At 41.2% G+C, this 27,645-nt stretch overlaps 1 protein-coding gene across 1 annotated transcript in view; it reads left to right on the forward strand.

Moving 5' to 3' along the window:
* The window catches only part of POU6F1 (POU class 6 homeobox 1), a 43,746-nt gene extending 18,715 nt beyond the window's left edge, over positions 1 to 25,031 (forward strand). The window contains 11 exon segments of the mRNA XM_032212109.1: positions 6,693 to 6,790; positions 7,478 to 7,532; positions 7,535 to 7,684; positions 11,727 to 11,848; positions 14,662 to 14,887; positions 16,418 to 16,647; positions 18,029 to 18,157; positions 18,563 to 18,781; positions 21,059 to 21,197; positions 22,249 to 22,423; positions 23,930 to 25,031. Coding sequence (XP_032068000.1) covers positions 6,737 to 6,790; positions 7,478 to 7,532; positions 7,535 to 7,684; positions 11,727 to 11,848; positions 14,662 to 14,887; positions 16,418 to 16,647; positions 18,029 to 18,157; positions 18,563 to 18,781; positions 21,059 to 21,197; positions 22,249 to 22,423; positions 23,930 to 24,275 — 1,845 coding nt within the window. The 5' untranslated portion in view covers positions 6,693 to 6,736 and the 3' untranslated portion in view covers positions 24,276 to 25,031.
* The last annotated feature ends 2,614 nt before the right edge of the window (positions 25,032 to 27,645 follow it).

Raw genomic sequence — 27,645 nt, forward strand, 5'->3', positions numbered from 1 at the left:
GCTTCTACCATACTGCCTTAAAATGACTTCTTCTGTACAGTTCTGTGGAATTGCCATGGTAAGAGCTTCACAGTACTCTACAAAAGGGCTCCCTCTGGTAAGGGGAAAAATCCAACATTAGAAATTGCGGTGACATTCATGGAAGAAGGGTTGGGATAAATAAATACCTGGACAGTGCCAGGTTATCAGCTAGTATATTATAAAATAGCTAAAGTTGAGAAGCAGTGGCTTTGGCTTACTTTGTTTCTAGATAGTAGAAATAAGCGTAATTAAGTACGTACTTTGGATATCAGGAAAGTGGCTTGAATAAATCAAGAAAAAAGGCTAGATAGGGTTCAATAGCTGGATATATTCAGAGGCAAAGAAGCCTTCAGATAGATTAGACTTCCTGAAAAGCAACTTATCCAAGCACGGTCGCTAATAAGCAACTGCAGTACAAGGAAAAATCACACCACAATGCTTTGTGGATACCAGAATTGTTAAAAGAACATGTTTAAGAAATGGGAAGATGAGTATGGACAATTGGTTCACATCTACAGAGACAGAAGGAAAAAAAAAGTTAAAACGAGGCAGGACTGGGAACATGAAACATAACCCCCCAAAAGTATCTTGAGTATTTGAAGAAAGGAATTGAATTCATAGGTCATCCACTCAATGAGGATGGTGTAAATGTTAAAAAAAATAAAATGGAAAAGGTAAACATGGTTCTTCTTAAGACAAAAAGAAAATTATATTGATTAATAAGTGCCATGGCTGGTTTGAGATCAGGGCTATATGGTTCAAAAACAATAAGGTGTTTATCAGGAATTCAAGACTTCTGCGCCAGACAATTATTAAAGCAACTTGCTCATGTGTTTTCAGAAAATCAATCATTTCTGAGATGTTTTGAGGAATGGGTAAAATGCCACAGAAGTGGGAAGAGAGGACTCAGAAGAGCAGTACGGTATCTAACAAAAAAAGAAAGATAGATAAAGCTATAAATCAGTTAAAGTGACTCCAATACAGTATGGGAACTTACCAAAACAAATTATTGTAGCAACATTTTGTGGAATTAATAGAAAACAATGCACCATTTCCTGCCAAATATGTTTCCGACCAAATGTGTTTTCAATCAGGTTATTATAGCATTATGTTAATATTGTGGACGTAATGTATTTTGATTTCAGCAAAGCATTGGGTAGGTTCTTAGTGGTAATTTAGCTAATAAACTGGTTAAAGTTTATTGCGCTGGTTAAAGTGTGATAGATGATCCGAGGCGAATTCAAGGTTAGCAAGCCAACCATAAAATAGCCAGTTTGATGTAGAGGTTAGAAACGGGAGAATAGTCCTACCTTAGACAAGAAGCCATCTGGGTGACCTTGGGCTAGTCTCTCCTCTCTGCCCTAAAAAGGAGGCAGTGGCAAGCCACTTCTGAAAAAACTTGCCAAGAAAACTGCAGGGACTAATCCAGGGAGTTGCCAGGAGTCAAGTTAGTATTAAGTCAGAGAGAGAGAGTTGGGGGGGGGGCACTGTCCTTACAGGATGTATTTATGTAACATTCTTAACCTGAATTAATGTAATTGTACAATGGCTGCACAAGGGATCAAGTTCATGTTCAGTAGAAGTCTTCAGTGGATGGCCAATATGCATCTCTTATGGATGCTCCCATTCTGGATTACCTTTATTACGAAGTGTTTGAGTTAAGTGACCTACAAAGCACTTTCAAACTGCTTCATTTCTAGATAACCTATTTGTACGCCCAAATTTGGCCCTATGATACAAAGAACTTTTGTGCCTCTGTCTTATTTCTTGAGCTAAGACACAAGAAAAATACCTTTAAACTCTCCTCCCCAAGATGGTTGCTGAACAGTAAGGGGATATTTCTCTCTTGCTGACAATCTGCTGATTTTGCTGCGTAAACTGGCTCTCTGATAGTGCTGCTCCCTGGATTTGAATGGGAGCACTTAGGAATGTTCTGAGATGACTTTTGGACAATCGTGGAACCATTTGAGAAGGGGAGTCTGGAAGGTTCAAGTTCCTTTGGGAGGAGTCAGAAAGCATGGGCATCTATCTTCCTGTTGGCATTTCAGGTTTTTATACACACATGGGCTTTTTGAATTTTTACTTTGCTTTTTATCTTTAAAAGTAGACCAGGGAGGAGGAGCCAATGTCGTGATGGCACATCATGCGGACTCAACTGTCTGAGCCTGCCGATGACACTTTTGCCCTTAGGTTTAGGTACGACAGGACCTAAACCATCCCGAAGAGACGGTGACTGGGAAGACAAAACCTTGCTGGTCGCAGGGACACCGCAAAGTCCCTGATTGACCCAAGGGTAGCACTTCCAACCAGCGGCAAACATAGTCGGAGACAGCTCCCGAAGAAAGAGAAGAAGTGAAAAAGTTTCATCTGGTGAGGTTTTTTTTTCTTTCTCAAGATTGCCCTAAGAAACCCTTTAAAAAAAATTAGTCCTCTAAACAAGAATAAAGCGGCAAATTCAATCCCTATTGGACTGCCTTAGAAAGTTTTTTGTTCCTGCTTGTAACAATGTTTTGTGGATTGAAGTGGTTGCCATGTTTCCTATTTCTCCGCTTGAAGTGTATGGATTGATCTTTCTTCCTCTATTTTTTTTCTACTACCTTAATTGTTTCTCTTGGTTTAAACTAAAAATTTTTTTCTTACTTTAAAAAATTCTATTTGTTATAAAATCACACTAAAGATACTTATGAAAAAAGCATAAGGAAAAATAATTGAATCTGCCATTTGAAAGCCTGAGCTTGAAGTTTTCTCCTGCCTTGAAACAATGTATCGTTTGTTCTTTTCTATTTGACTTCACTGACTTTGCAACGGAAGGGTTTGGAATTCTGTTTATAAAACCTGATAAAGACTCAAGGGCATGAACAGTGTTTTGCTAGTGCTCTTGGAAAATATTTTGGCAAGAGAAGGAAAAGGAAAGAAAGAGACAAGAACCCTTCTATTTTGAAAACCACAAAAGAACTTGTGCTTAAGATTGAAAATAAATATAGACATATTCTTCAAAAAAATTGACAGGCTAGAGTGGCAGATTCCTCTTCCTCTTTCTTTTTTTTTACATTCCTTTGCATTTTAAAAAAATGGATCAATATTCAGATGAAGAAAACTTAATAATCCAAAATATCATGGCTGGCCTCCAAAACATTTCAGAAGAATTTGAGAGATTTGATAAGAAATGGGACAGACTATGGGGTACCACAGTAAAAGAAGAGAGTGTTGGAGTTCCAGAGATTAAAGAAGAGAATGGAAATACAGAAAACAAAGACAAGATCTTAGATGAACCCATTAATGGAGTAAATGTGAGTGAAAGTGGAAAGAAGGGAAGCTGGAAAAGTGACAATTTGGAACTTTCTCCCAAATTCCAAGATGCAGGAGAAAAAAAAGAGCAAAAAGGATGGAATTAAGACAAATCCATCCAGAAATAAGTTTGATAACCAAAGTTAAGCTTACGTTAATAACAACTCAAGGGCAACGAAACTACATGAGAGATCCTTCAAGCCACAAAGTGCGGAGAGAAGTTTTAAACTCTGAAAAGGTGCTAAAAAGAATTGACACAACAGCTAGCGAGAGAGAAAGGACCTTTTTGCTACTGGAAAGACACCGGTTGATAATGCTACTCGATGATAAAAATTAGCTAATTTTGATGATTAATAAGTAGGGATTTTAGTACTTGGTAGACTGTCTTAGATCATCATTGAATGCTTATTTGTTAACATATAATTTACTATGAATTATAATGAAATGATAACCTTAATTAGGATAAATAACCGGGCCACAAATTATAAATTGAGATCTGGTGAAAAGACTTATAAACTTTACAAACTTTTTGTTTAAATCTTGTTATGAAGGTATAAATAATTTGGATCAGAAGAGAGGAGACGTGACATAAAGCAAACAATTGTTTTTTTTCTCTTAACTATAATAACGAGAAGGAAATGTTAATGTTATTTTTGGTGATTGTTAACTAGAAATGTCAACACCTTCCAGATTGTCTTAGATTTTAAATGGTTATTTTATTAACACTTATTAATAATTTTTTGTTTAGAGACGGTTATAAAGGTAAATCTCTTCTAGGCCTGTGAAAAGGAGAGGTGAGAAAATAGTAAAAATTTATAGCTAACTACAATAACAATAAAGAAATGCTAATGGACAATATTTAATGATATATTTAGGTGTGTTGTACTGGTAAAAGTAAAATGGACAGAAGTGTTAATCCGTGAGTTTGGGGTCGGGGGGGGGGAAGGAGAGGGAATGTTAGATATCCTTTTAATTGACTTTTTTTAGAATATGGTATAAAGATGTAAAGTTATGGCAGATTCATTGAGATTGGGGAAAAAAATGCCAGTAGGTGGTTGTGTCCTTAAAACCCTAATAAATGAAAATTGTGGTATAATGATAGTAAAATATATAAATTCTATAATGTACAACCCAAACTGAATGAAATATATGTAAAGATTGTGGAAGAAACGCACGAAAGATACCTCTAACCAATGGATACGCTTTCTACAAGATGTAATGAAAGATTATTTTTTCTTTTGTGTTTCTCTTTAATAAAAACAATAAAAAAAAAATTATAGACCAACTGGTTGAATGCTAAATTATTTCAACCCCCCTCCTGGACTTTAGCTGCTTTCTTTTTTTCTTTGATTTATAACTTTCATTTCTGTATGGAAACGGCATGCTTGTGGATGGTGAAGTGGCTTCATTGGATTTAAATTGGACTCTTACCACAATGTTTTTGCATCTTTCTAATTTGCAAAATACTTGTAGTTTATTTCTTTTTAATTTTATTTTAATCTTCAATTGAAATATCTAGAAAATGCCTTTCCTGTTTTTTTCTGCTTCAGGCTCCTTATTCTCTGGTTGAGCTTCATACAGCAATAGTGTTTCAGAGTACAGACAAGCAGTGGCTGAAATCTGAGAAAAGATCTTTGGGCAACATGCAGCTTTTAATTGAAAGCTTTTTTAAAAAAGGTTTGATGACATGATAATGATCATGGAAAATATCCAGAGGCATGTAGCTTTGGAGAAATTTGATTTGAAAGCTGCAGTTGTAGATCAAAGAGATATCAACTGTACAGATGGGGAACTGTTGATTCCATACATTTCTCTGAACTTCAGATCTGTATTATTTACAATAGCAAAAGCCTGACATGGAGAAGTGACAAATTGGTTTTTTCTTAGGAGGACAGGAGAGATTGAGGAATGGATTTATTACTGTTAATTGCAAGCCACTTTTTATCTGGACTTTGTTGTAGAGATTAAATGTATTATATTTAATTAGACAACAACTGATAAGAAAAAGTATCAAAAAACCAAATGTGGATATTTGATCCAGGATGAATTACTTTTCACTTTTGGGAAGATTTGGCATGTGCTGTGGTACATTTTCTACGAGTTGATTACAGTAACATTTGTTAACAGAGGTTTGAAACTCTAATCTTGTCCTTTTCATTCTTATTGTTCTCCCTGTTAGATATTTTTTCCTTAATGTAGTATATAGATGACAGGTGAATAGTTTGCATATAGATTTATTAGTTTTTTAAAACTGGAGGGTGTGGGGCTGTTTTGCAAGGGGTGGGAACTAATAATGTATTAATGATTATTAATGTATGTATTAATGAGAATTCAACCAGGGGAATTATGTTGGTTTTTTTTTTTTTTTGTTTTTAATGTCTTGTATCTTTTCTTCATTTTAAAAATTTTTAAATTTAAATTTCTGGGAGTTTTTTATTTTAACTTTAAAAAAAATAAAGAAAACTCTTCCCCTCTATTTTCAACAGTAGGGGCAGAGGTGGGATTCAGTCCATTCGGACTAGTTCTTGCGAATGTTGTTAAAACTCTGCCCTGTTCAGTGAACCAGCTAATCCCACCAGGTTGGTGTGCCCCTGCCCATTTTTTGGCCATTTTTTCAGGCCGTTTTTGGCCCTGGGGTGGATGTTCAGTAGTAGTAAATAGAGAGGGAAATTTTACCTTGTTGAGGTCTTTAAGGTGAGTGGCCAGGAAGCGGGACTGGGTGTGATGAGTGACGTTGAGTTGGCCATATCCTCCAGTCACATGACCACCCAGCCACACCTACCCAGCCAGTCATTAGGACGAGAGAATTGGTTGTTAAATATTTGAATCCTACCACTGAGTACGGGCTCTATTCACCTCTAATCACAATGCACACAATAATCCTTTCACCTTATTGCTTCCTTCTAAACATGTCCCAAGCTCACCCAGGTTAATTAAAGTTAGCAGCTGAAATGCAAATAATTATTTGACAATCTACAATTGTCACAGTGTGTGTGTATGTGTGTGTGTGTGTGTGTGTGTTATGTATGTATGTATGTATATATGTATATATGTATATATATATAATAAGAAACAAGGATAGGGAAGCACAATCAGAGTTGCAAAATTATGTATTGCCTATTTCAATACAGTAGAGTTAGGGTTAGGGTTCACCATCATGGCTATAGAGAGTCCATCCTTTCAGAAGTATGCTTATTTCTTAAGAAAGCAAACATTTTGAACTTCATTAACAGAAATGATGAGCAGAATCAGAAGGTGATGAAGGAACCAGATAAAAGGTTTTTAAAAATGCTATGACAGGACTGAATAAATCCATAAACATTGAGAATAAGATGAGCTAAAGGAGAGTTTGACAAAAAATATACTATTCTGTTGCTTTTCAGTATGTGATCCATCAGTGGTAGCGTGCATTTTTCAGCACTGAATTATGGAGACTGAAACTGTGCCCTCACAGGAAGCTTCCCTGACTGTTAATGAACAGGTATGAGTCTCCCCGGCCTTCGAGAATGTGGGAAAGGAGGAAAGAACTGCAGCAAGGCAGAGTACGAAGCAAAGGCACTGATTGGTTCATTGTGGCCTTTGAATGAGATCTCCACATATTATATGGAGAAATTGTGTGTCGATGTGCAAAAGGAGTGTTTAGCCATGTGCTGGATTTGTGGCTGCTAAAAGATTTTTAGGGTCCAAAGTAGAAAAATAGAAAATCATCAGTTTGCCTTCCTTCCTTCCTCTTTTCCTTCCTTCCTTCCTCTTTTCTTTCTTTCTTTCCTTCCTCCCTCCTTCCTTCTTCCTCCTTTTTTCTTTCTCCTTCTTCTTTTTTCTGTCCTTCTTTCTTTCCGCCTTCTCTTCCTTCCTCCTTCTTCCTTCTGTTCCTCTTTCCTTTCTTTCTTTCTTTTCTTTCTTTCTAAAATTTATATAGCCACCATCTCAGGGTGTGTGACCACGGGCAACGTACAACAGTTCAATAATACAGTAGATACATAAACAATCATTACCTAAAACTTAGAAAATGATTTAACAAAAATATTAAAAGCCATGAAGGAAAAAGTAATACAGAAAAAGGAAATAATAGACAGAAGAATGCCTGTCTCCCTAGTTACTTCCTTTGCCCATTGAATTGATGATTTGGAGCCCTGATGTCCCCTTATGCTTTGCTATCTTTTCTCAGGTGATTGTGATGTCAGGACATGAGACAATTAGGTTACTGGAAGTGGGAGTAGATGCTCAGTCTCAATAAAAAATGAAGGGAAAACGCTCAAAGCAACAGATGCAGCAGCTGGAGGAGAGGATTCTGCAAACTGCCCTCCAGAATCAAGTAAAACAGGACAGGAAAGGGTACCACAAAGCCCAGAGAAGGCATGCAGAGAGTCAAGCGGTAAGTGGCACTTCATGTTTCCATTTGGGGGGGGGAATCCTCTCCGTCCCCACCTTGTACCCAATCAGAAAATCAGAAAAGATAGCAATAGCAATAGCACTTAGATTTATATACCGCTTCATAGTGCTTTTACAGCACTCTAAGCGGTTTACAGAGTTAGCATATTGCCCTCAACAATAGAATAAAAGCCATATGGGACAATTTCACAAGAAACATAGAAGCAGACTGTGTGAGGCTCTCACAAAGTTTAGCAAGGGTCCTTAATGGGTGTCTGTATTCAGGAAAAATAAACCTTCTCTTTGGTTGATAAAATGATATGTTGGAATCAGAGAATCTATAGACCTCAAAAACACATAAGCTGAACCATGGAGCCTTAGGTCCTGCTTCCAACTACTGAAATTCCCTGTTTTATTCTTCTCCAATAGCTCCATATAGAGGGCTTTGGGGCTAGCACTCAGCAAACATTCTGCAACTCTTCTTTTGCAATAGGACAGAAGTAATGAGAAAATTACGCAGGGACACAGTGGCTCAGTGACTAAGATGCTGAACTTGTCGATCAGAAAGGTTGGTGGTTCGAATCCTTAGCGCTGCGTAATGGAGTGAGCTCCCATTACTTGTACCAGCTTCTGCCAACCTAACAATTCGAAAGCACGTAAAATGCAAATAGAAAAATAGGGGCCACCTTTGGTGGGAAGGTAACAGTGTTCTGTGTGCCTTTGGCATTTAGTCGTGTCGGCCACATGACCACAGAGACGTCTTTGGACAGCACTGGCTCTTTGGCTTTGAAACGGAGATGAGCACTTCCCTCTAGAGTTAGGAATGACTAGCACATATGTGCGAGGGGAATTTTCACCCTTTACCTAATGAGAAAATACAGAAGGGCTATAAATGAGAGACATCGGGATATCTTCTTCCCCAACCTTAAATTATATAACTGAGGCAGGAACATTATGGGAATAAAAACTTCCTCTGGAACAATCTGGAGATTCATCATGATAGGCGGAAAAAACCACACAGATAAGATGATTAGAGAATGGTGTACCTATAGCCTATGGTCAGGTGTTCCATTTCTGGGCCTTTGTACATGTGAAGTGTGCAGAAAATAGTAATGGATGGAGCCGGGTAGCTGCAGTATTGGATGATCCAAATTTCAAACCTCAAATAACAATTTATAGGCAGTGGACCAAGCAACAACAGAGCAGAGAGGTTGAGGAAATGACAGGTGGGCCAAATGAAGAAGACAGCTGATTGGTAGTGAGGCAGAACCAGTCGGGTGACATTTTTGGCAACAAGAAGTTACTCGGATTAAAAAATGGTAGTGGAGGATGGTGTGTTTATCTCATGATGTGATTTATTGACTACAAATATTCTATTCAAAGTGTTCAGTTCCTGGGCTGAATTCTGGTTTCTACTTCTGAAGTCAGATGGATACGAGATGGAGGGGGAGATGTCTACTTCCTGGGTATTGGACTTGCGTGTAGTTTTAGGATCTGTGGCTCTGACAAGTGTTATGTTCCTTACTCTGCTGCAGGCCTTAAGAAGAGTCCCCTTGGAAATTCTATGATCCATTTTTGTGTGTAAATATTGCATGTTCTTAAAAAAACATTTAACACTCTCTGAAGGAGAAACTTCATCAGATTTATAGAATAGAATAGAATAGAATAGAATAGAATAGAATAGAATACTTTATTGGCCAAGTATGAATGGAAACACAAGGAATTTGTCTTTGGTGCATATGCACAGTGTACATAAAAGAAAAGATACATTCATCAAGAATCATAAAGTACAACACTTAATGATAGTCATAGGGTACAAATCAGCAATCAGGAAACATTATCAATATAAATGCTTGTTTTAAGCAATCCATCTAGTTCAGAATCAATTCAGTTTGCAATGGGGAAAAATCATGATCACAAATAACAGAGAAATTTGAGCGTCAAAATTAAGGGTTTCTTTCCTTTTTAACAGGTAAACCTTTTTTCTGAGGAAAATCAAGATAGGAAATAGAGAGTAGGGAAGGAGTGGTTGATGTAATTTTATTTGTGGAGTCCTTGACACTCTAGGGTCCTGGTTGCATGCTTGCAGACATTTCATTACCTAATTAGGTAACATCATCATTGCCTCTGTTACGCATGCTTTCTGAAATGTTTGATGCTCAAATATATGGTTCCAATTGAAGAGAATATCTGTAGGTCAGAGTTGAACTATGAGGTTTTTGTGCTCTCTGAACTTGGTTGCCTGCTTGCAAATTATTGTTTCACATCACGCTTGCTAAATATGTATACTTTTGCACATGTGTACCCATCATGCAATGCAATAAAAAGCACAAAAAAATCTACTAATAAACAAGAAGAAAAAGAAGAGTGGTGTGGTGGCCTAGAGATGAAGGCAGCTGCCTCACACTCAGGAGATTGAGAGTTCAATTCTAGGCAGCAACAGATGTTTCTCTATATCAGGACACAAAGAGAAAATATCTGCTGCAAACTCCATGTAGGTGTCAGGAAGGGCATCTGGCCAGTAAACACTCTGCTCCATTCAGTCACCCCAACTCCACTCCAATAAAAAGGATTACAAGGTTGTGAAAAGAAAAGAAGAAGAAAAAGAAATTAAAGGTATGAGATTAGAAAATAAAATCCAAATAAATCTAGTTCACAAGCTATACCATTATAATTTCCAGACTTTTCCATGAAAAGTGCCAAATTGTTTATTAAGCCATCTCTCTATACTTACCATACTTAAGATTTTATTTATATTATTTTACTCATTAACCCCCTATTAACTTCATGTTTATATAAAACATATTTGAAGCCTACCCACTTAGCTATATGCATTCTTTAAATCAACAAATGCACAGTAAACTCTAAATATTCCTTCAAAACCTGTTAAATAACAAAATTGATGTATCGATTTATTAATACACATGCATACCGTTTAGAGACCGCCAAACTCCCAACTTACCTGACCAACATATGTACAATTTAAAAAGTTTAAAAATATAAAACCCAAGAAGGAATCATGAACAGCCCCAAAGCGACATAATAATAAACATTGAAAACAAACATAAAACAGCATTTTTTTTAAAAAAAAAAAAACATCTGTCAGGGGTTCAACCATAATTTTGCTCAAATAACTGGGAAAATAATCAGAACTTCAGTACCTTCCTCTGCATCATTAGGGTAGATAAATCAAAATGGTTGCATAATACATGTAATTAGAGAAAGAAAAGCTAGACTGGGGGTGTCAAACTGGCAGCCCACGGGCCGGATGTGTCACACACAGGCCACACCCACCCCAGCTCCCTGAAGGGAAAAAACGTCACAATATGTCACATGATGGCAATGAGATGTAATGAGTTTGACACTCGTGGGCTAGACTAAGTAATCAGCCTTAATCATAATAGCATTCTTTATTAATAGTGGTAATTTGGGAACATTTTGTCCAGCATGCCATAACAGCAAGCAAAGGCCAGCTTTTCCTAAATCATGCTTTCCTACATAAGCATTCTATGGGTCTCTAATCCAGATACTACTTGCTGGCAGATAATACAGTGACAGTAACAGAATTGGGAGGGACCTTGGAGGTCATCCACCCCCCTGCTTTTTATACTATACTATATTAATACTAATACTATTTTTGATAAATGGTTATCCAATCTCTTCTTAACATCCTCCAGTGATGGGGCACCCACAACTTCCAAAGACAAGCTGTTCCTCTGGTTAATTGTTCTCACTGTTAGGAATTTTCTCCTTAATTCTAGGTTGTTTCTCTCCTTGGTTAATTTCCATCCATTGCCCCTTGTCCTGCCCTCTGGTGCTGTGGTAACTAAGTTGCCCCCTCTTCCTTGTGGTAGCCATGGAAGACTTCACGTATTGAAAGATGTAATAGACTGTGACCTATATCCCACCAATTTGAGATGCATGCAATCTATTGACCCATGTTCAGGATGTCCTCTTTGGTCAATAGAAGTAATTTGCTTTGATATAAAATATCTAGGATGAGAATTGAAGAGGTTAACAGAGTAACATGTTTTCTCTTTTTTAAGGTGAAATCAAGGCATTGCCTGAAATAACACCTGTGCCTATCCCAGGAATTGTGCCATTTAGCCAAATGACAAGCCAACCAACACCAACTTTAACTCCTGTCACAGTGCAAGCGGCACCACAGGTAACTACCCTACTATAGTAGTTTTAATAAACAGGAGTGAATCTCTTGTTCAATGAACGAAGGAAATACTGTAGTGCCTTCAATTTCTCTAGTGGAGTTGGGAAATCTCAGTGCCCTATGGAGCAGCTGGATATGGGCAGGATACTTAGGCAGAAGAAGAATCTTTACTAAAAGCCCACAGCAATATTCCCAGAGTGTTATGGAACTTAGAGGTTCTCAACATTTAAGATACTTCTTGATGTTATAGATCAAGGGTTTCCAACCTTGGCAAGTCTAAGTCTTATAGACTTCAACTCCAAGAATACTTCAACCAGACATGCTGGCTGAGGAATTCTGGGAGTTGAAGTCCACAAATCTTAAAGTGCCAAGGTTGGAGACCCCTGTTACAGATAGCTTTGATGTTCTGGAATGTGCTCACATTTTTTTAAAGGATGCAGTTGACAAAGCTTTGTGGAAATCAAATGCACCCTTCCAGTGTTTTCTTGGCAGGCATTTGTGTGGCTTTTTTTAGAGTGCTGCAGGATACAAAAATGCAGCTTGACATCTGATTAATCCCTTATATGAGAGTCCCACCCAACAAAACTAAGGAGTTAAAAAGAGATTTGCCTTGTTTATCTTCTATAAAGCCTGCATACCTTTTATTCCATACAAGCTCTCATAGAGCAACAGCTGTACAAGAAAATTAGTGTAAATTGCCTCACAGTGTAGAAATAAGAGAACCGCCTTAATTCAGTGATTAAAAAAAACACAAAAGAGGAAAATATCCAAATGTGCTGCAGACTATTAGTTTCATTCTCAAAAATAACACATTTAAGAGTGTCAGATACATGAGGTAATGTCCTTTTTTTAGCTCTTGGAATGGGATGTAGAATTTCTTCACTCATTTTGCAGTTCTTCAGAAGAACAAAATTATCCCAGAAAAGTGCTGAAAGGTTGAACATCTTGAGACACATAGAGAGAATAAAATTGATTTTCTACAGTATATTTTGATTTTTTTCCCTTCACTGTCCTGCATCTTATCTTTGTCACATGGAGAAAAAGGTTATTTACCTGTTGAGGGTTTTGATTCTATTTGTATGGCTTTGGTACTTAAAGGAATGGATAACATGCCTTTGAGTTCTGATTCATTTAATTGTGATGCAAGAACTGTTATTTTCACCAGGGGTGGGTTTCTGCTGGCGTTACTGCCGGTTCGGTGCATGTGCAATTTGTCTGCAAATAGGTCTGTGCATGCGCAGAACATTAAAAATGTCAGAAAACCATGCTGCAGCAACCGGGCAACCGGTTTGGGGGTTTGGCGAGCCTGCTGTCCCTATCGGTTCAGCAACCCAGTCGCAATTTCCACTACCAGTTCACCCGAACCGGTGCTAACCGATAGCAACCCACCTCTGATTTCCACAACTTCATACAAAGTAATTCTTTTCCCTACTCTGGAAAATCTCACCTGTTTATAAAATAATTATAGGATATCAACAGTGAGATGAATGAGGACAGAGGCAAAATGTTTCCCCATTCAGGTGATGCAGACAGTTTCACAGGTGATACATTAAAATCACCTATCATTGCTTGCCAAGATGGGGAGAGTCCTCCTTCCTCGTGCCTCTTCTTGTTAAAATATTTTAAACTGCGGTTGGCAGCTACAGTTTCATTGTCAAATAAGTTTATCAACTTTCCTCTGAAATAGCAGATTGGAATACATCCTAGAACATTTGGCCTTCAAGAAATTGCTTAACAATACCACCCAGCTTTTCTTATTATTGGCCAAGGCTGCTGGGATTTGTAGTTCAACTAGGGAGGGAGGGAGGGAGGGAGGGAGGGAGGGAGGAAGGAAGGAAGGAAGGAAGGAAGGAAGGAAGGAAGGAAGGAAGGAAGGAAGGAAGGAAGGAAGGAAGGAAGGAAGGAAAGCTGTAGCTTTTATCATGAAATGATTTCCCAGCAGAAAGATCTACTGCCCACCTTTATGAGAAACAAAGCCAATACTGTTTGCAGCATGTATTTTAGATAGCTTGTGAACAGCACAAGAAAATTATTTCTTCCTCCCTCTTTGTCTACACTAGGGGTATCAACTCGATTTCATTGAGAGCCACATCAGGGTTGTCTTTGACCTTAGGAGGCCGGGGTGGGCATGGCCAGGGTGAGCATGGCCAGCTTGACGTCACTCGTGGGGATGCCTGTGGTGGCTCTGCCTGCGAAAATGTGCTCCTGAGCTCCATTTTTGGCTGTGATGGCCTCCTGCAGCCGGAAGGGGGCGGTTCTTCACTGTTTCCAGGGCGGCCCCATGGGCCTGATCTAAGCCAAATCCGGCCCCTGGGCCTTGAGTTTGACACCCCTGGTCTATGCTGACCTGTAGGATGGCCATGCATCCCATAATGCAGTACAGTAGGGCCAGTTTTCTGAAAGAGATATCACTGGCTAAAACTGGCCGGATAACTAATAAACTAAAATAACTAGGGTTTACTGTGCTATGCTTTGGATTTTGCATTTTGAGCCAAAACGGGTTGGGTGAACAGACAGCAGAGACTAATCGATCAGGGCTGGGAATTAAGAAAAAAAAAAGATATGTGCCTGGTTCTTTCATGGTTGACTTTGAACCAGCCCCCCCATTGGAGTGTTACAGAGCTGGGTCAACCAGCTGCTGGCCACTGGGGGTGGGGGGGGGGGCAAGCCGCACCCGGCACATCTCAGTCAGGCATCTCCTGGCTGGGCTGGGTCTCTGGTGGGCTGGCTGACGTGACTGCTGCACTGATGCTGTCTGCAGTGGCGTTGATTTTGTTTTTCCTTTTTTCTTTTTTACATCTCGTTTGCTTTTGCAGGTCTTGACTCAGGAAAACTTAGCAACAGTTGTGACAGGCGTAATGGTTCCAGCAGGGGCAGTTACTCAACCTCTTCTTATCCCCATCAGTATTGCAGGTCAAGTGGCAAGTCAGCAGGGGCTGGCTGTGTGGACATTTCCTGCAGCAACGGTGGCTGCCCTCCCAGGACTGACGGCTGCCTCTCCTACTGGGGGAATTTTCAAATCACCTATAGCCAATTTGCAAGGTAACCGCTGCTTCTTGGAAGGTCACATAGGGGAGCAAGAGTCCAAGGCACTTGGGCCCTAACCAGAATCAGGCTTAATCTGGGAGGGAGCATGTTGGGAGGCTGATAACTTTTTTGAATTTCAGGATGGGAGGGTGGGCTAGCTCTTTTGTTCCAGGTCAAAGGCCAAGGTGTTCAGACTTCCCCCATTAACCTGAGTGCAGGAACCAGATCCACTGATGGAAAGGATCTGCTTCCTTCTCCGAAATGAATGGGGACATCTTTCTAAGTTTCATGCATGCATCAATGCTCCCAGCCCCCAGGATGTTCCCTTGCAGACCAGCAGTTTCTTGGCTAAATAATGTCACTTAAATTCCTAGTCCGTGTGATAGCAGGAAATACGGTGCCATTTGGTTTCAGGGGCCTGTTATTTATAAAGGAAACCATGGCTCAAGTCAGTAATCTCTGCAAATAACTTTCATTTTCTGAAGACTGTTAGGACAGCAGTGTTTAATTAAAAATGTAGAGCTAGGATTAATTCCCCAGGCGCTACTTCTTGCTAGCCGTTAATTCACACAAAGAGCCAGTCATGCAAAGCATCCGGGTAGCTGTGGTTACTCTGAGTTGCAACAGCTGTTCTGGCAATGATGGAGCCCAGCCTACCAAGCTGTTGGCTACTTGTTTAGGTGGCCCTGATTTCATCTTGCATTAGAGCAGTGTTTGTCAACCTTGGTGACTTTAAGTCCTGTGGACTTCAACTCCCAGAATCCCCCAGCCAGCATAGCTGGGAGTTGAAGTCCACAGGACTTAAAGTCACCAAGGTTGACAAACACTGCATTAGAGAGAGAATTTCTAGCACCAGTAGAGAGGATTCCACGGAACTCAAACCTTCCCTGTCTGTTTCAATATAATTGCTTTTGTGTGTGGTGTATCTTTTAACTCCAGCTGGTGCAACGGTTTTTTTGAATATGAAATACAGGCGGTCCTCGACTTACAACAGTTTAGTGACCATTCAAAGTAACCTCACTGAAAAAAAGTAATTTATGACTGTTTTTCATGCTTACGACCATCACAGCCTCCCCAAGGTCACATGATCAAAATTCAGCTGCTTGGCAACTGACTCACATTTCTGACGGTTGCAGTGTCCAGCAGGTCACCTCTTGCGACCTTCTGACAAGCAAAATCAAGGGGGACATTCAGTTTCACTTAACAACCGGGTCACTAGTTTATCAACTGCAGGGATTCGCTTTAACAACTGTGGCAAGAAAAGTTGTAAAATGGGGGCAAAACTCACTTAGCCAATGTTTCACTGAGCAAGAGAAATTTTGGGCTCAATTGTGGCCGTACGATGAGGACTACCTGTATCCGCTCCCCTGCTTTATCGTTAAGGTTTTGCTCTTGGCTCATTAGCTCCCGTATATGCTGAGAAGTCATTCTTCCCCTTGCTTTCCCATGGATCATGAAAAACCTGCAGACTATTCCTCCCCTTCAAAAAGTACATTTTGCGACAACCCAATACTTAATGCATCTCTTTCTGTTTTGCTCTTGCAGCCACAGCAGTGCTGAACACAACAGTACAAGCCCCTTTGCAGCCAGGCCAACCTTTCCAAGCACAGCCAACACCCCAGGCCCGGCCATCCATCCAAACACAGACTGTGTTCCAACCACCAGCTCAGACAACTCTTTTGTCACAGCCAACCCCAACAGCCACTCCACCTGTCGCCAAGCCACTGGAAACTCCGACACAGATCACGGTTCAACCGGCAGGATTTGCAGGAATAGTAAGATGCTGGAAAACCCTTTCCCTTGAAGAAGACTTTTGAGCTGCATGGGAACCAGGGTTGGAGCAGACAAATCACCTAGAAATACATTTCTGACCCAACTCAAGGCCTTCCAAATCACTTTGGTCCTTTCTGATTTTGCCAAAGAAGAAAATCACATGTACTTTTCTGTAATGAATTCAATCCTGAATAAGTTCAACAAATCTAGTAAATGTATAGAATAAACCTCTGCGCCAATAATGAGAAATCTATTTCTTTGATACATAAAAATTGATTTCAATGTCCCTGATACAAAATCTGAACCAGAGGTGGTATTCAGCAGGTTCTGACCAGTTCTGGAGAACCGGTAGCAGAAATTTTGAGTAGTTCATAGAACCAGTAAATACCACCTCTGACTGGCCCATCTATTCTCTGCCTCCCAAGTCCCAGCTGATCGGGAGGAAATGGGGATTTTACAGTATCCTTCCCCTACTACCCACCAAGCCACGTCCACAGAACTGGTAGTAAAAAAAAATGAATCCCACACCGATCTGAACCACAATCTATTCAGTCTTCATTTCAAATGGTGGTATGAAACACCATGGTGTTTCCCTGAAAATTAGACCCAATCGAAAAATAAGCCCTAGCATGATTTTTCAGGATCCTCATAATATAAGGCCTAGTATAAAAATAAGCCCCAGTTAAGATTGTCAGCCAGACGGATGCATTTAGTATCATATGTCCCTGAAAATAAGCCCTAGCTGGAAAATAAGCCCTTAATTTTGGAGCAAAAATTAATATAAGACCCGGTCTTATTTTCAGGGAAACACGGGTATGGTATACCATAGTGGTTATAGTGCTAGACTAGGTTATAGTCCAAGTTCCAAGCCCAAGGCTCTAGTCCTCCCTTCAGTTTAGAAGTCAGCTTGGGTGACCTTCTCCGCTCTAATCAGCGTCAGGCTCTACAACACGGTGGCTGAAAAACAAAAACTCTCATCACATCATGCATTAATAACTTTGCTGTGTCGACTACAGTGTGCAGTGCAAAACAAGCAGATATTGCAACAAAGTGAGAGAAATGCTAACAATAAGAAAAACAAGAATCCAGCCACTCTTTTCTCATTGAAGGAAGCATTGACCTTTTCAGTAACAAATCACTTGTTAGCCATATTTGAAGATTGGTGTCAAAATGACAATCATTATCCATGTATTAACTTGGAACGAGATTAGTCCAATTGCATATTTTCAAAGGTAATTTTATTATTCAGATCGTGGCACAGGGCAAACTGACCTCCTCGGGAGTGATCAGGCTCCTTGATACAATAAGCACTTCATATCCTTAGAGAGGGACAAATATATATATTGCTTTTTATTTATTGTTTTCTTTTGATATTTTTTACAGATCAGTGCAGCTTCTCTTGGAGCCCCAACCCAGCTGCTTAGCTCGCTAGCTGCCACGCCTGTCATTGCAAACACCATTCCTAGTGTGCAAGGAATAACTGGACAAATCCTGACTAATGCTCAAGGGCAAGTAAGTGCTGCACCATTCTGGAAACAGAATTAATGTATTAGTAGGCCGTGCTTAAATAATGTTTTTTTTTAGTTGCTAAACAAAACATCTGTGCAACTTATTCATTAATGTTATACACCTGCCTTTACTCCAAAGCTTAAAGCGCATTAGAAAGCATTTTCTTCTCCTGTTTTGATATAGATTGGGCAGAGAGATAATTATTAAGCCAGAGTCATCCAGTGAATTTTGAGTCATGGATGGACTCAGATGGGACTCTGCCTGGTCCCAATCCTATACCCTAAACATTATACTATCGTGGCTCTGATACAGAAATCTTAATGGGAAAACTAAATCTGTATGGTTTTGATAGGAAAATGTGAGAAAATTAACACATTGCAACCTTGGTGCTTTCCCTTTGTCCTCCAGGTTATTGGAACTCTTCCATGGGTAGTGAACCCAGCCGGAATTGCAACGGCAACCCCTGCCCCTGCTACGTTGCCGGCACAAAATCTACAAGTACAGGCGGTGACACCCCAGCTGCTTTTAAATGCCCAAGGTCAGGTCATCGCCACCTTGGCTAGCACCATCCAGACAGCAACCACTGTCAGGAAACCAACCCCCCCCGAATCTCCTGCCAAGAGTGAGGTGAGTGCAACTAGCAACGCTGCTGAGAAAAATCACCAGAGGATCTTAACAGCAGAAATTACCAAGATACCCAAAGAGGCACCTATAGAGAGAGAGAGGAATGTGGATTAAATAGAAATGGGGAGCCTACTGCTTTTGATAGATTGTTAAACTAGGAGAAGTCATGAAAGAGCTCCAAATTATTTAACAGAATAACAAGTTGTAAGGGAACTTGGAGGTCTTCTAGTCCAACCCCCTGCTCAAGCAGGAAACCCTATACCATTTCAAACAAATGGTTGTCCTAACTTCTTAAAAATCTCCTATGTTGGAGCATCAACAAGTTCTGCGGGCAAGCCATTCCACCGGTTAATGGTTCTAACTGTCAGGAAAGCTTTCCTCAGTCCTAGGTTGCTTCTGTCCTTGATTAGTTTCCATTCATTGCTTCTTGTCCTGCCTTCAGGTGCTTTGGAGAATAGCTTGACCGCTCTTCTTTGTGGCAGCCCCTTAGATCACTGGTGTCAAACTCGCAGTGTCACGTTGCTGTCATGTGACATTTGGTGACATTTTTCCCCCTTCATGGAGCTTGGGTGTGGCCTGCACGTGACACATCCGGCCTGCAGGCTGCCAGTTTGACATCCTTGCCTTCGATATTGGAACCCTACTATCATGTCACTCTTAGTCCTTCTTTTCATTAAACTAGACATGCCCAATTCCTCCAATCATTCTTCATATGCTTTAGATTAATATACCAGTTTATCAATCACATTTGAACAGCCACCTATCTCACAAAAAGCCACTCTGGATGGCATATCTCAGTAAAAAATAACAATTATATAAATACAATCCTTATAAAAATATAAAACAACCATTATGAAAAATTAAAATATATTAAAAAGTAAGGCACAGTACCAGGCACTTTATTATTTTTACTGCTGAGGAAGAGGAGGCAGGTCAGTGGGATTTTGCATCTCACCTGTCAAATTAGTTAATCAAGCCTGAGGTGTCACAAAATTGGCTGGAAGCAGGAATATCATTTCCTGCTTTGCCTCAGGCTGCAAAACTTCTTCGCTTGGCCCTAATCCTTGATGACTAGGTAACTGAATGTGTAAAATACTCCTCTTGTCAAGTGTTGCTTGAGGCCTGAAATATGTTATAGCTGTGTCAAGGTGATCAGCGGCATTTATATGCTAGATATAGCAACACTGATACTCAGGTTAGCAACTAAGGACCATGTGCAGAGAATCCTGGTTGAAATAATATCATCCTGGATTGAGATGAAAACAGAAAACAGTGTTTTGAGACACAGCAGACCTAAAATGTCCTCCTCCAATCCATTTTCATGTCTAGCACCAAGCTCTGGAAAAGTTGATCCCGTTCCTTTTGTAGTTGAATTTAGTGATGCCTAGCTGATACTTATGGACTATTACTTTTTTAAGGCTGAGAGGCGTGTCCTGCAGCTGAGCTACAATCCAATTGGCTGATCTGATGGCTGGTATTTCAATTGGGAAGTGAGAAGGCTGGGCACTGACGCTTGAATTAAGAGCTATTGTAGCCTGCACTTGAGAGTCAGGATATGTTAACTTTATTCAAACAGTATAAATCACATAAAATAAACAAAAGTGAATGTATTTCCTACCTGGCACAATTCTCATTGGCTAATGCACCTTCTTTGACCCTGATTGCAACCGGCATAATGGCTTATTAGGCCATTCTTCATTCGTAGTTCATTTCATTTATTTATTCATTCATTCACCCAATTCATCTCAATTCATCTCAAACAGGTATCTCTTGGCGGCTTGCAACAATTTGAAAAACTCACAATAAAACTACAAACGATGCAAAATAAATACAGGTAGTTCTTGATTTAAGACCACCAACATTTCTGTTGCTAAGTGAGGCAGTTGTTCAGTGAATTTTGCTCCCTTTTACAAGCTTTTAGCCACAGTTGTTAAGTGAATCACTGCAGTTGTTAAGTTAGCAAGGTTGTTAAGTGAATCTGGCTTCCCCATTGACTTTGTCAGAAGTCACAAAAGGTGATCACATGACCCTGGGCCACTGCAACCGTCATAAATATGTGCGAGTTGCCAAGATCATGTCACCATGGGGATGCTGCAACGGTTGTGTGAGAAGCAATCATAAGTCTCTCTTTTTTCACTGCAGTTTTAATGTTGAATGGTCACTAAATGAACTGTTGTAAGTCAAGAGCTACCTGTAGAAAATTGGCAGCCAAGCGAAATCCACAAAAGCAGTATTAAACTGTATTGGTCTGAATATTGCTTTCTTCTGCTCCGTTGCCAGGTCCAGCCAATTCAGCCCGCCCCAGCTCTCTCACAGCCAACTGTGGTCATTGCAAGTCCTCCCCCTGTATCCAAACTAGCTTCCACTCCTGTCCCCATCACCTGCTCAGAGACACCAACTGTCAGCCAGCTGGTTTCAAGTAAGCATGTTGGTATCCCTGTGATTCTTGTAGAAGGCAGAGAAAGAAGCTGCCAGTATGTGGAGACTGGTTCAGGATCACGTGCATGGAACATTTATGGTAGAAAACCATGAAAGAGGGGGGAGGGTGGCCTGATTTCTGCATTACAGCTGCTGAGAAAAAGGCTGGTGGTGGGGATGCCTGCAAGTGTTAATCCTAATCAAAAAAACATGTACAGTATTATTTTACAATATTACAAGAGACTGAGCTCTTGTTACTGGTCCCAGCTTTTGTCAGTTTGAAAGCATGTAAAAAATGCAAGTAGAAAAATAGGAACCACCTTTGGTGGGAAGGTAACAGTGTTCTGTGCCCCTTTGGCGTTTAGTCATGTCGGCCACATGACCATGGAGACATCTTCGGACAGCGCTGGCTCTTCGGCTTTGAAACGGAGATGAGCACTGCCCCCTAGAGTGGAACCTTTACCTTTTACTTTTTTTAACATGTCACTCTACTTCTAATAACAAACAGCAGCATACACAGAAGAACAGAGGATTAGAACAACATAACATTAATAAACAATATGGGTTGTAATGACACTGACCAACAGAATGAATACCAAAATCTAACATCTTGCAAATTATCTGCCTAAGAGCCAGGTTTTATTGCTTTACTCATTATTTATGAAGGCAATCTGCTCCGGAAGATATCTGGGCACCCCTCAGCAGCTTTATATAGATATTAAATAAAAAAGGGGAAAGAGGCGAGCCCTGTGGCACCCTGTCATGGAGTAATTGCAGGCTGAACCTCTTCAACTGACTGGAACCAACTGCTCAGTCAGGAAGGAGAATCACCAGCCCCTAATCCAAGGAGACCAGAGTGTGAGGTCTAAAGAGATTGATGGAAATTGTCCCCCATTTTCAGATCACAACTCAACTGCTGTGAAATTAAAACTACTTCCTGCCCAGTGGCATGAAAGATGCATGTGGCTGCAGGAGAAAAGGATTTATAGGGCAATTTAGTCAGAAACTGCAAAATGGAACAAGGGTATCTTTTTCATTCTTTCTCCTACCAGAGCCTCAACCTTCAAATAGTGGAAATGATGAAGATGGCATAAACCTGGAGGAGATCAGAGAGTTTGCCAAGAACTTTAAGATTCGACGTCTCTCTCTGGGTCTCACCCAAACCCAGGTGGGGCAGGCATTAACTGCCACTGAAGGACCTGCCTACAGCCAGTCTGCTATATGCAGGTAAGCAAATCTGTTTCCCTGTACAGATGACTCTGGGTGGAATGCAGCCCCCAATAGAAAAACAGGTTGCCCAGTCTTCTTTTAAAACAACACTCGGCCTTCCTCCTTCCCTGTTCTTTCTCAAGCTCAATATCATCAAAACAATAAGATGGGGCTATCATATTTAGGATGCAAAATCCAGAGGACCACTACATGGCAGCAAAAGAGAATTGTTTGTATCTCTTAATGATCATCTAGAGCAGTGGTCTCCAACCTTGGCAGCTTTAAGATCTGTGGACTTCAATTCCCAGAGTTCCTCAGCCAGCTTTGCTGGCTGAGGAACTCTGGGAGTTGAAGTCCACAGGTCTTAAAGTTGCCAAGGTTGGAGACCACTGATCTAGAGGATATCTAAATAATTTCAGCCCAAACGGAGTACTATAACCCTAAATAGGTGTTAGGCCCAAGCCCAGAGATGAGACAGAACCTTGCCAAACTAAAGGCATAACTTCTACTAGATATTTAGGGCTATAGATATATAGAGCCGAGGTGGTGCAGTACTGCAGGCCACTTCAGCTGACTGTTATCTGCAGTTTAGCTGTTCTAATCTCACCGGCTCAAGGTTGACTCAGCCTTCCATCCTTCCGAGGTGGGTGAAATGAGGACCCAGACTGTGGGGGTGATATGCTGACTCTATAAACCGCTTAGAGAGGGCTGAAAGGCCTATGAAGCGGTATATAAGTCTAACTGCTATTGCTATTGCTATATTTATTGACAGATTCTAGGGTGGCTACATTGAACCTGTTCATCCTTCCCACAGGAGTGGGCTTCAAAATTTTTAGCAAGAGGTTCTCTGCTTGGTTGCTGGGTGGGCATGGGCATGGGCATGGCCTAGTCAGCCTCCTGCACCAGGCCAGGGGGGTTGCCCTCTCCGGGCTCCAGAGACTTTCCTTCAGCCTCCAGGCGAGCAAAAAAGGCTCTGGAGGCCCTCTGGGCCCGTTTCCAGTCTCCAGTCCGGTAGGTCCATTTTTCGCCCTCTGCGAGCCTCTGCGCACGCCTTGCACTTACCTGCATCCAAAACAGGTCACGTGGGTACTCCTGGGAGGGGTTGGCGGGGCCAGTCAGGAGTAGAATTTTGGGGTTCTCTGAACTGCACGGAATCTTAGCTAGTGGATCTCCCAAAACCATGCAAATCCCCAGCAGCCCACCTCTGCCACATCCACCTCAGAACTGTATGGTCTCTTACTCTGGGCCTCTTTCTGGGAAAGCTCTGTGTTGCCAAATCTCTCCTCCTCGAGGCACACATTCCACCCCTGTAGGGTTCCATATAAGTTTCTAATCCTGAATTAAGTAGATTGTTGTTATGATGGCAGCTACTTCTAAGGGATCATTTTGAGCTCTGCCCTGCCTTAAATGACTAATGAATCAAACCTGAACATTGAGATATTTATTTCCTCAGGGCTGGGTAGCAAACAGTAGTGACAAGAAGCCCGCCTTGCCTTCCTCAATGGGTTCCTGCTGATTTTGCAGATTCGAAAAGTTGGATATCACCCCCAAGAGTGCCCAGAAGCTAAAGCCTGTGCTGGAGAAGTGGCTGAGTGAAGCTGAGCTTCGGAATCAGGAAGGCCAGCAGAACCTGATGGAGTTTGTGGGTGGGGAGCCTTCCAAGAAGCGGAAACGTCGCACTTCATTCACCCCACAGGCCATTGAGGCCCTCAATGCCTATTTTGAGAAAAACACCCTCCCCACTGGCCACGAAATCACCGAGATCGCCAAGGAGCTCAATTATGACCGGGAGGTGGTCCGGGTTTGGTTCTGCAACCGGCGACAGACACTCAAAAACACCAGCAAACTCAACGTCTTTCAGATCCCTTGAGGGCTGGAGCTCAACGTGAGAATCTCCCTTTCCCTACCTGGCTGCCGTGAGCACTTTGTGGCTAAGTCTCCCCTGCCCCTGCCACCTGTTTATAGTGATGACTGAAGTGAAAAGAGGGGAGATCTCCTCGTGTTTTATTGTATCCCAGCCTACTCATCAGCTGCTTCCTTCCTCCCTGACGTTGCACCGAGCTGTGAAGCCTTAGGAGCCCATTGGCGTTTAACTTCCTTCTGTGTCAGACAAATCCTGATCTGTTAAAAGGAAAAAGGTTCTCCTCACCTAGTTGGTGTGCATTTTTTTTTCTTTTTCTTTTCAAAGGTGGCATTAGGATTGACACCAGCATAGCATCCACCAGGAATGATTGGGGGTACGGGGACGCTGTTTTATTTGAGCCACTTTTTCATAGCGATTTTCTATCCAGCAACAAAATCTTCTAATCATATCTGAGCAGAACTGTGGCATAATTTATATCTCCCTTTCCATATGGATATTACTGTGAAGGCAGAGCACCATTAAACTGAATGGGTTTTTTTCAGCTACCAAGATCTTGACGTTTAGTATCCTGGTTCCCTGTTGATTCTTTTATTTTAAGACTGATTTGCCAGTTAAAGATTCCCTTCCAGAAGAATGCTGAGGAGGAGGAGGCAGGTGCAATTGTTTATATCTTGGGATAGTGTATGTCTTGCAGGGGTGAAATGCTTCTGGTTCTGACCAGTTCGCCCAAACCGGTAGTAAAAAAATGCTACCAGTTCAGGCGAACTAGTATTTCCGACAATCAGCTGTGATTCGCAATTTATATTAGTTAGAAACATCAGGTTTCCTGCTTTCTAGCTAACCTAAATCGCGTGGCACAGTGGATTCCCCCCCTCCGCTGTTCTACTTACCTTTGTAAGCATGCACAGTAGCAGGCTCCACCCACCTGCCCGGACTTCATCACGTCCCGTTTATGACGCTATGCGCAGGCATGGAAGGTTCTGCGTGTGCTCACATTTACAAACCGGTAGCGAAGATAAGTTGATTTCATCCCTGATGTCTTGGCAATCTCATGCCAGCACTACAAGTAATAAGTAGTCCTGGGCCTAGCTTATTACAGGGGCAAGGAGGATCTAGCCAAGTAGTAACAAGAGAGGAACACAAAAAACTACCTAACCCTGGTCCATCTGTTGTATTAATGTCAGCTTTGCCTGGCTTCAACTCTACCTAGAGCAATATTGGCGAACTTTTTGGGCACTGAGTGCCGAAATGGGAGTGCATGGGGGAGCACTTGAAACTGGACAAGCAGCTCTCCAGCACACATACATGCGAGCACCAGAAACCAGAAGGGCAGTTTCCCGGTGCGCATGTGCCAAAATGGGAGTGCGTGGGAGGGGGAGTGCCAGAAACCAGAAGAGCAATTCCTGGCATGTGTGTGCTGGAAAGCTGAATGCAGTTTGTGGCGTGTGCATGCATACTGGTCACCTGGTCTTCCAGTTTCTGGCGTGTATGCGCATGCGAAGACCAGTTGGCCGGCACCCATCGGAACCTGGAAGCTCAGCTTCCTGATGCTCCTGCACGCACAAAGACCGTTGCACATGAAGACCAGCTGGGCAGTGCATACATGCGTGCCGGAACCTGGGAGAGCAACGGCTGGTGTGCCCAGAGAGATGGCTTTGCCTGCCACTTCCAGCACATGTGCCATAGGTTCACCATTACCGATCTAGAGTTTTTAAGCAGTTTGTCCAACGCTACCTGCAAAATAGATAGTTCTCATTTAGTGACTGTTTGCACTTAACAACAGTGATGAAAAGGCAGCTTTATGACCAATCCTCACACTTACCACCATTACAACAGTCATGATTTCACTAAGCAAGTGCTTTGCTTAACAATAGAGTTGGTGGTTCCTGTCATGACTAAATGAGGAGTATCTATATCAGGGATTCAGCTGGAAACCCTCCTGCATACAGGTAGTTCTTGACTTAGGATCACAATTGAGCCCAAGCTTCTGTTGCTAAGCAAGACAGTTGTTAAGCGAGTTTTGCCCCATTTTATGGACTTTCTTGCCACAGTTGTTAAGTGGATCACTGCAGTTATTACGTTAGTACACAGTTGTTCGGTGAATCTGGCTTTCCCACTGATTTGGCTTGTCAGAAGGATGCAAAAGGGGATCACATGACCTTGGGACACAGCAGCAATCATAACTATTAACCAGTTGCCAAGCACCTCAGTTTTGATCATATGATCATGGGGATGCTGGACAGGTCATAACTGAAAAACGATCATAAGTCACTTTTTTCAGTGCCACTGTAACTGAACGGTCACTAAACTGTTGTAAGTCAAGGATTACCTGTATAAAGCTAGTATTCTATCACTGAGCCCATTCTTTGCAGTGAAGAAACCCTTTGATGATGGTTTTCCAAAATCCAGCAAGGTTGTTGGCTGTTGAACCCCTTGAGCAGGTGGTCCTGATTTGGAACAAATCAGAGCTTAGAGGACTAGGACAGGTGGGGGTCATGGCAGGTACCTGGTCTTCTTCCAGCAGTACTTAGAAGTTCTAGCTTAATGGAACGGCTCCATTTAAAAAAAGGTAAAAATGTTATCTTCTATACAATAAAGAGGGTGGGAGGAATATGGCTGTGTCCTTGAAATGGGGTTATGTCAGCCTCACTTGGTAGACCAGATAGCGGAAATCAACTCTATAGGAAAACCAGAATTAACTTTATTGAGATTGGCTACTATAAAAAGAAACTTGCAAGTCCGATTGTGTTGTACCTTCCTCCCTATCGTACTACTTATACTCTCCAATACATCAGAGGCTACTTCCTAATATTTCTCAGATCTTAAAAGATATTTCAGCTCCCTCTGCTTAGGCAAGAGTTTCTTTCAAGGTCATCTTCCCCATTATCTTTACAGGTATCGACAAAAATTAAAACAGCGTTTAAAACCTGAGTTAATCTTGCCTTTTTGAATCCCTCAGTCTGGTTCCTCTTCCTGCCTCCCCAACATTTTTGAGACAATTCAACACATTTCACCTTTAACTTTTAAAAATGTGTGAACAGAATTGCACACTGTAGCACAGAGCTCATTTCTTAGGGAGAAACAATCATTTTCTCTTTTTTAGTAGTGATCTTGCATCAAGAAAGAAAACTGCTGATGGGTAATTCATGATACATAGTGCCCTTCCAATACATGCACAACTGATGTGGCATTACAAATAATGCAAAAATTGTATTATTACTTATTGTGCATGTAAAAAGTAAGTGTCTGAGGAGGTCTGTTAAGGGAAAAACAAAAATGATTCTTTTATTCAACATTGCATTAAATAAAGTCATGTTTTTTCCTACCTGAACCAAAGTTATTTTTTTTCCTGAAAGGGGTATGTATTCTCCACTCT

The sequence above is a fragment of the Thamnophis elegans genome, chromosome 2 (genome assembly GCF_009769535.1).
Source record: "Thamnophis elegans isolate rThaEle1 chromosome 2, rThaEle1.pri, whole genome shotgun sequence".
NCBI classification, from domain to species: domain Eukaryota; kingdom Metazoa; phylum Chordata; class Lepidosauria; order Squamata; family Colubridae; genus Thamnophis; species Thamnophis elegans.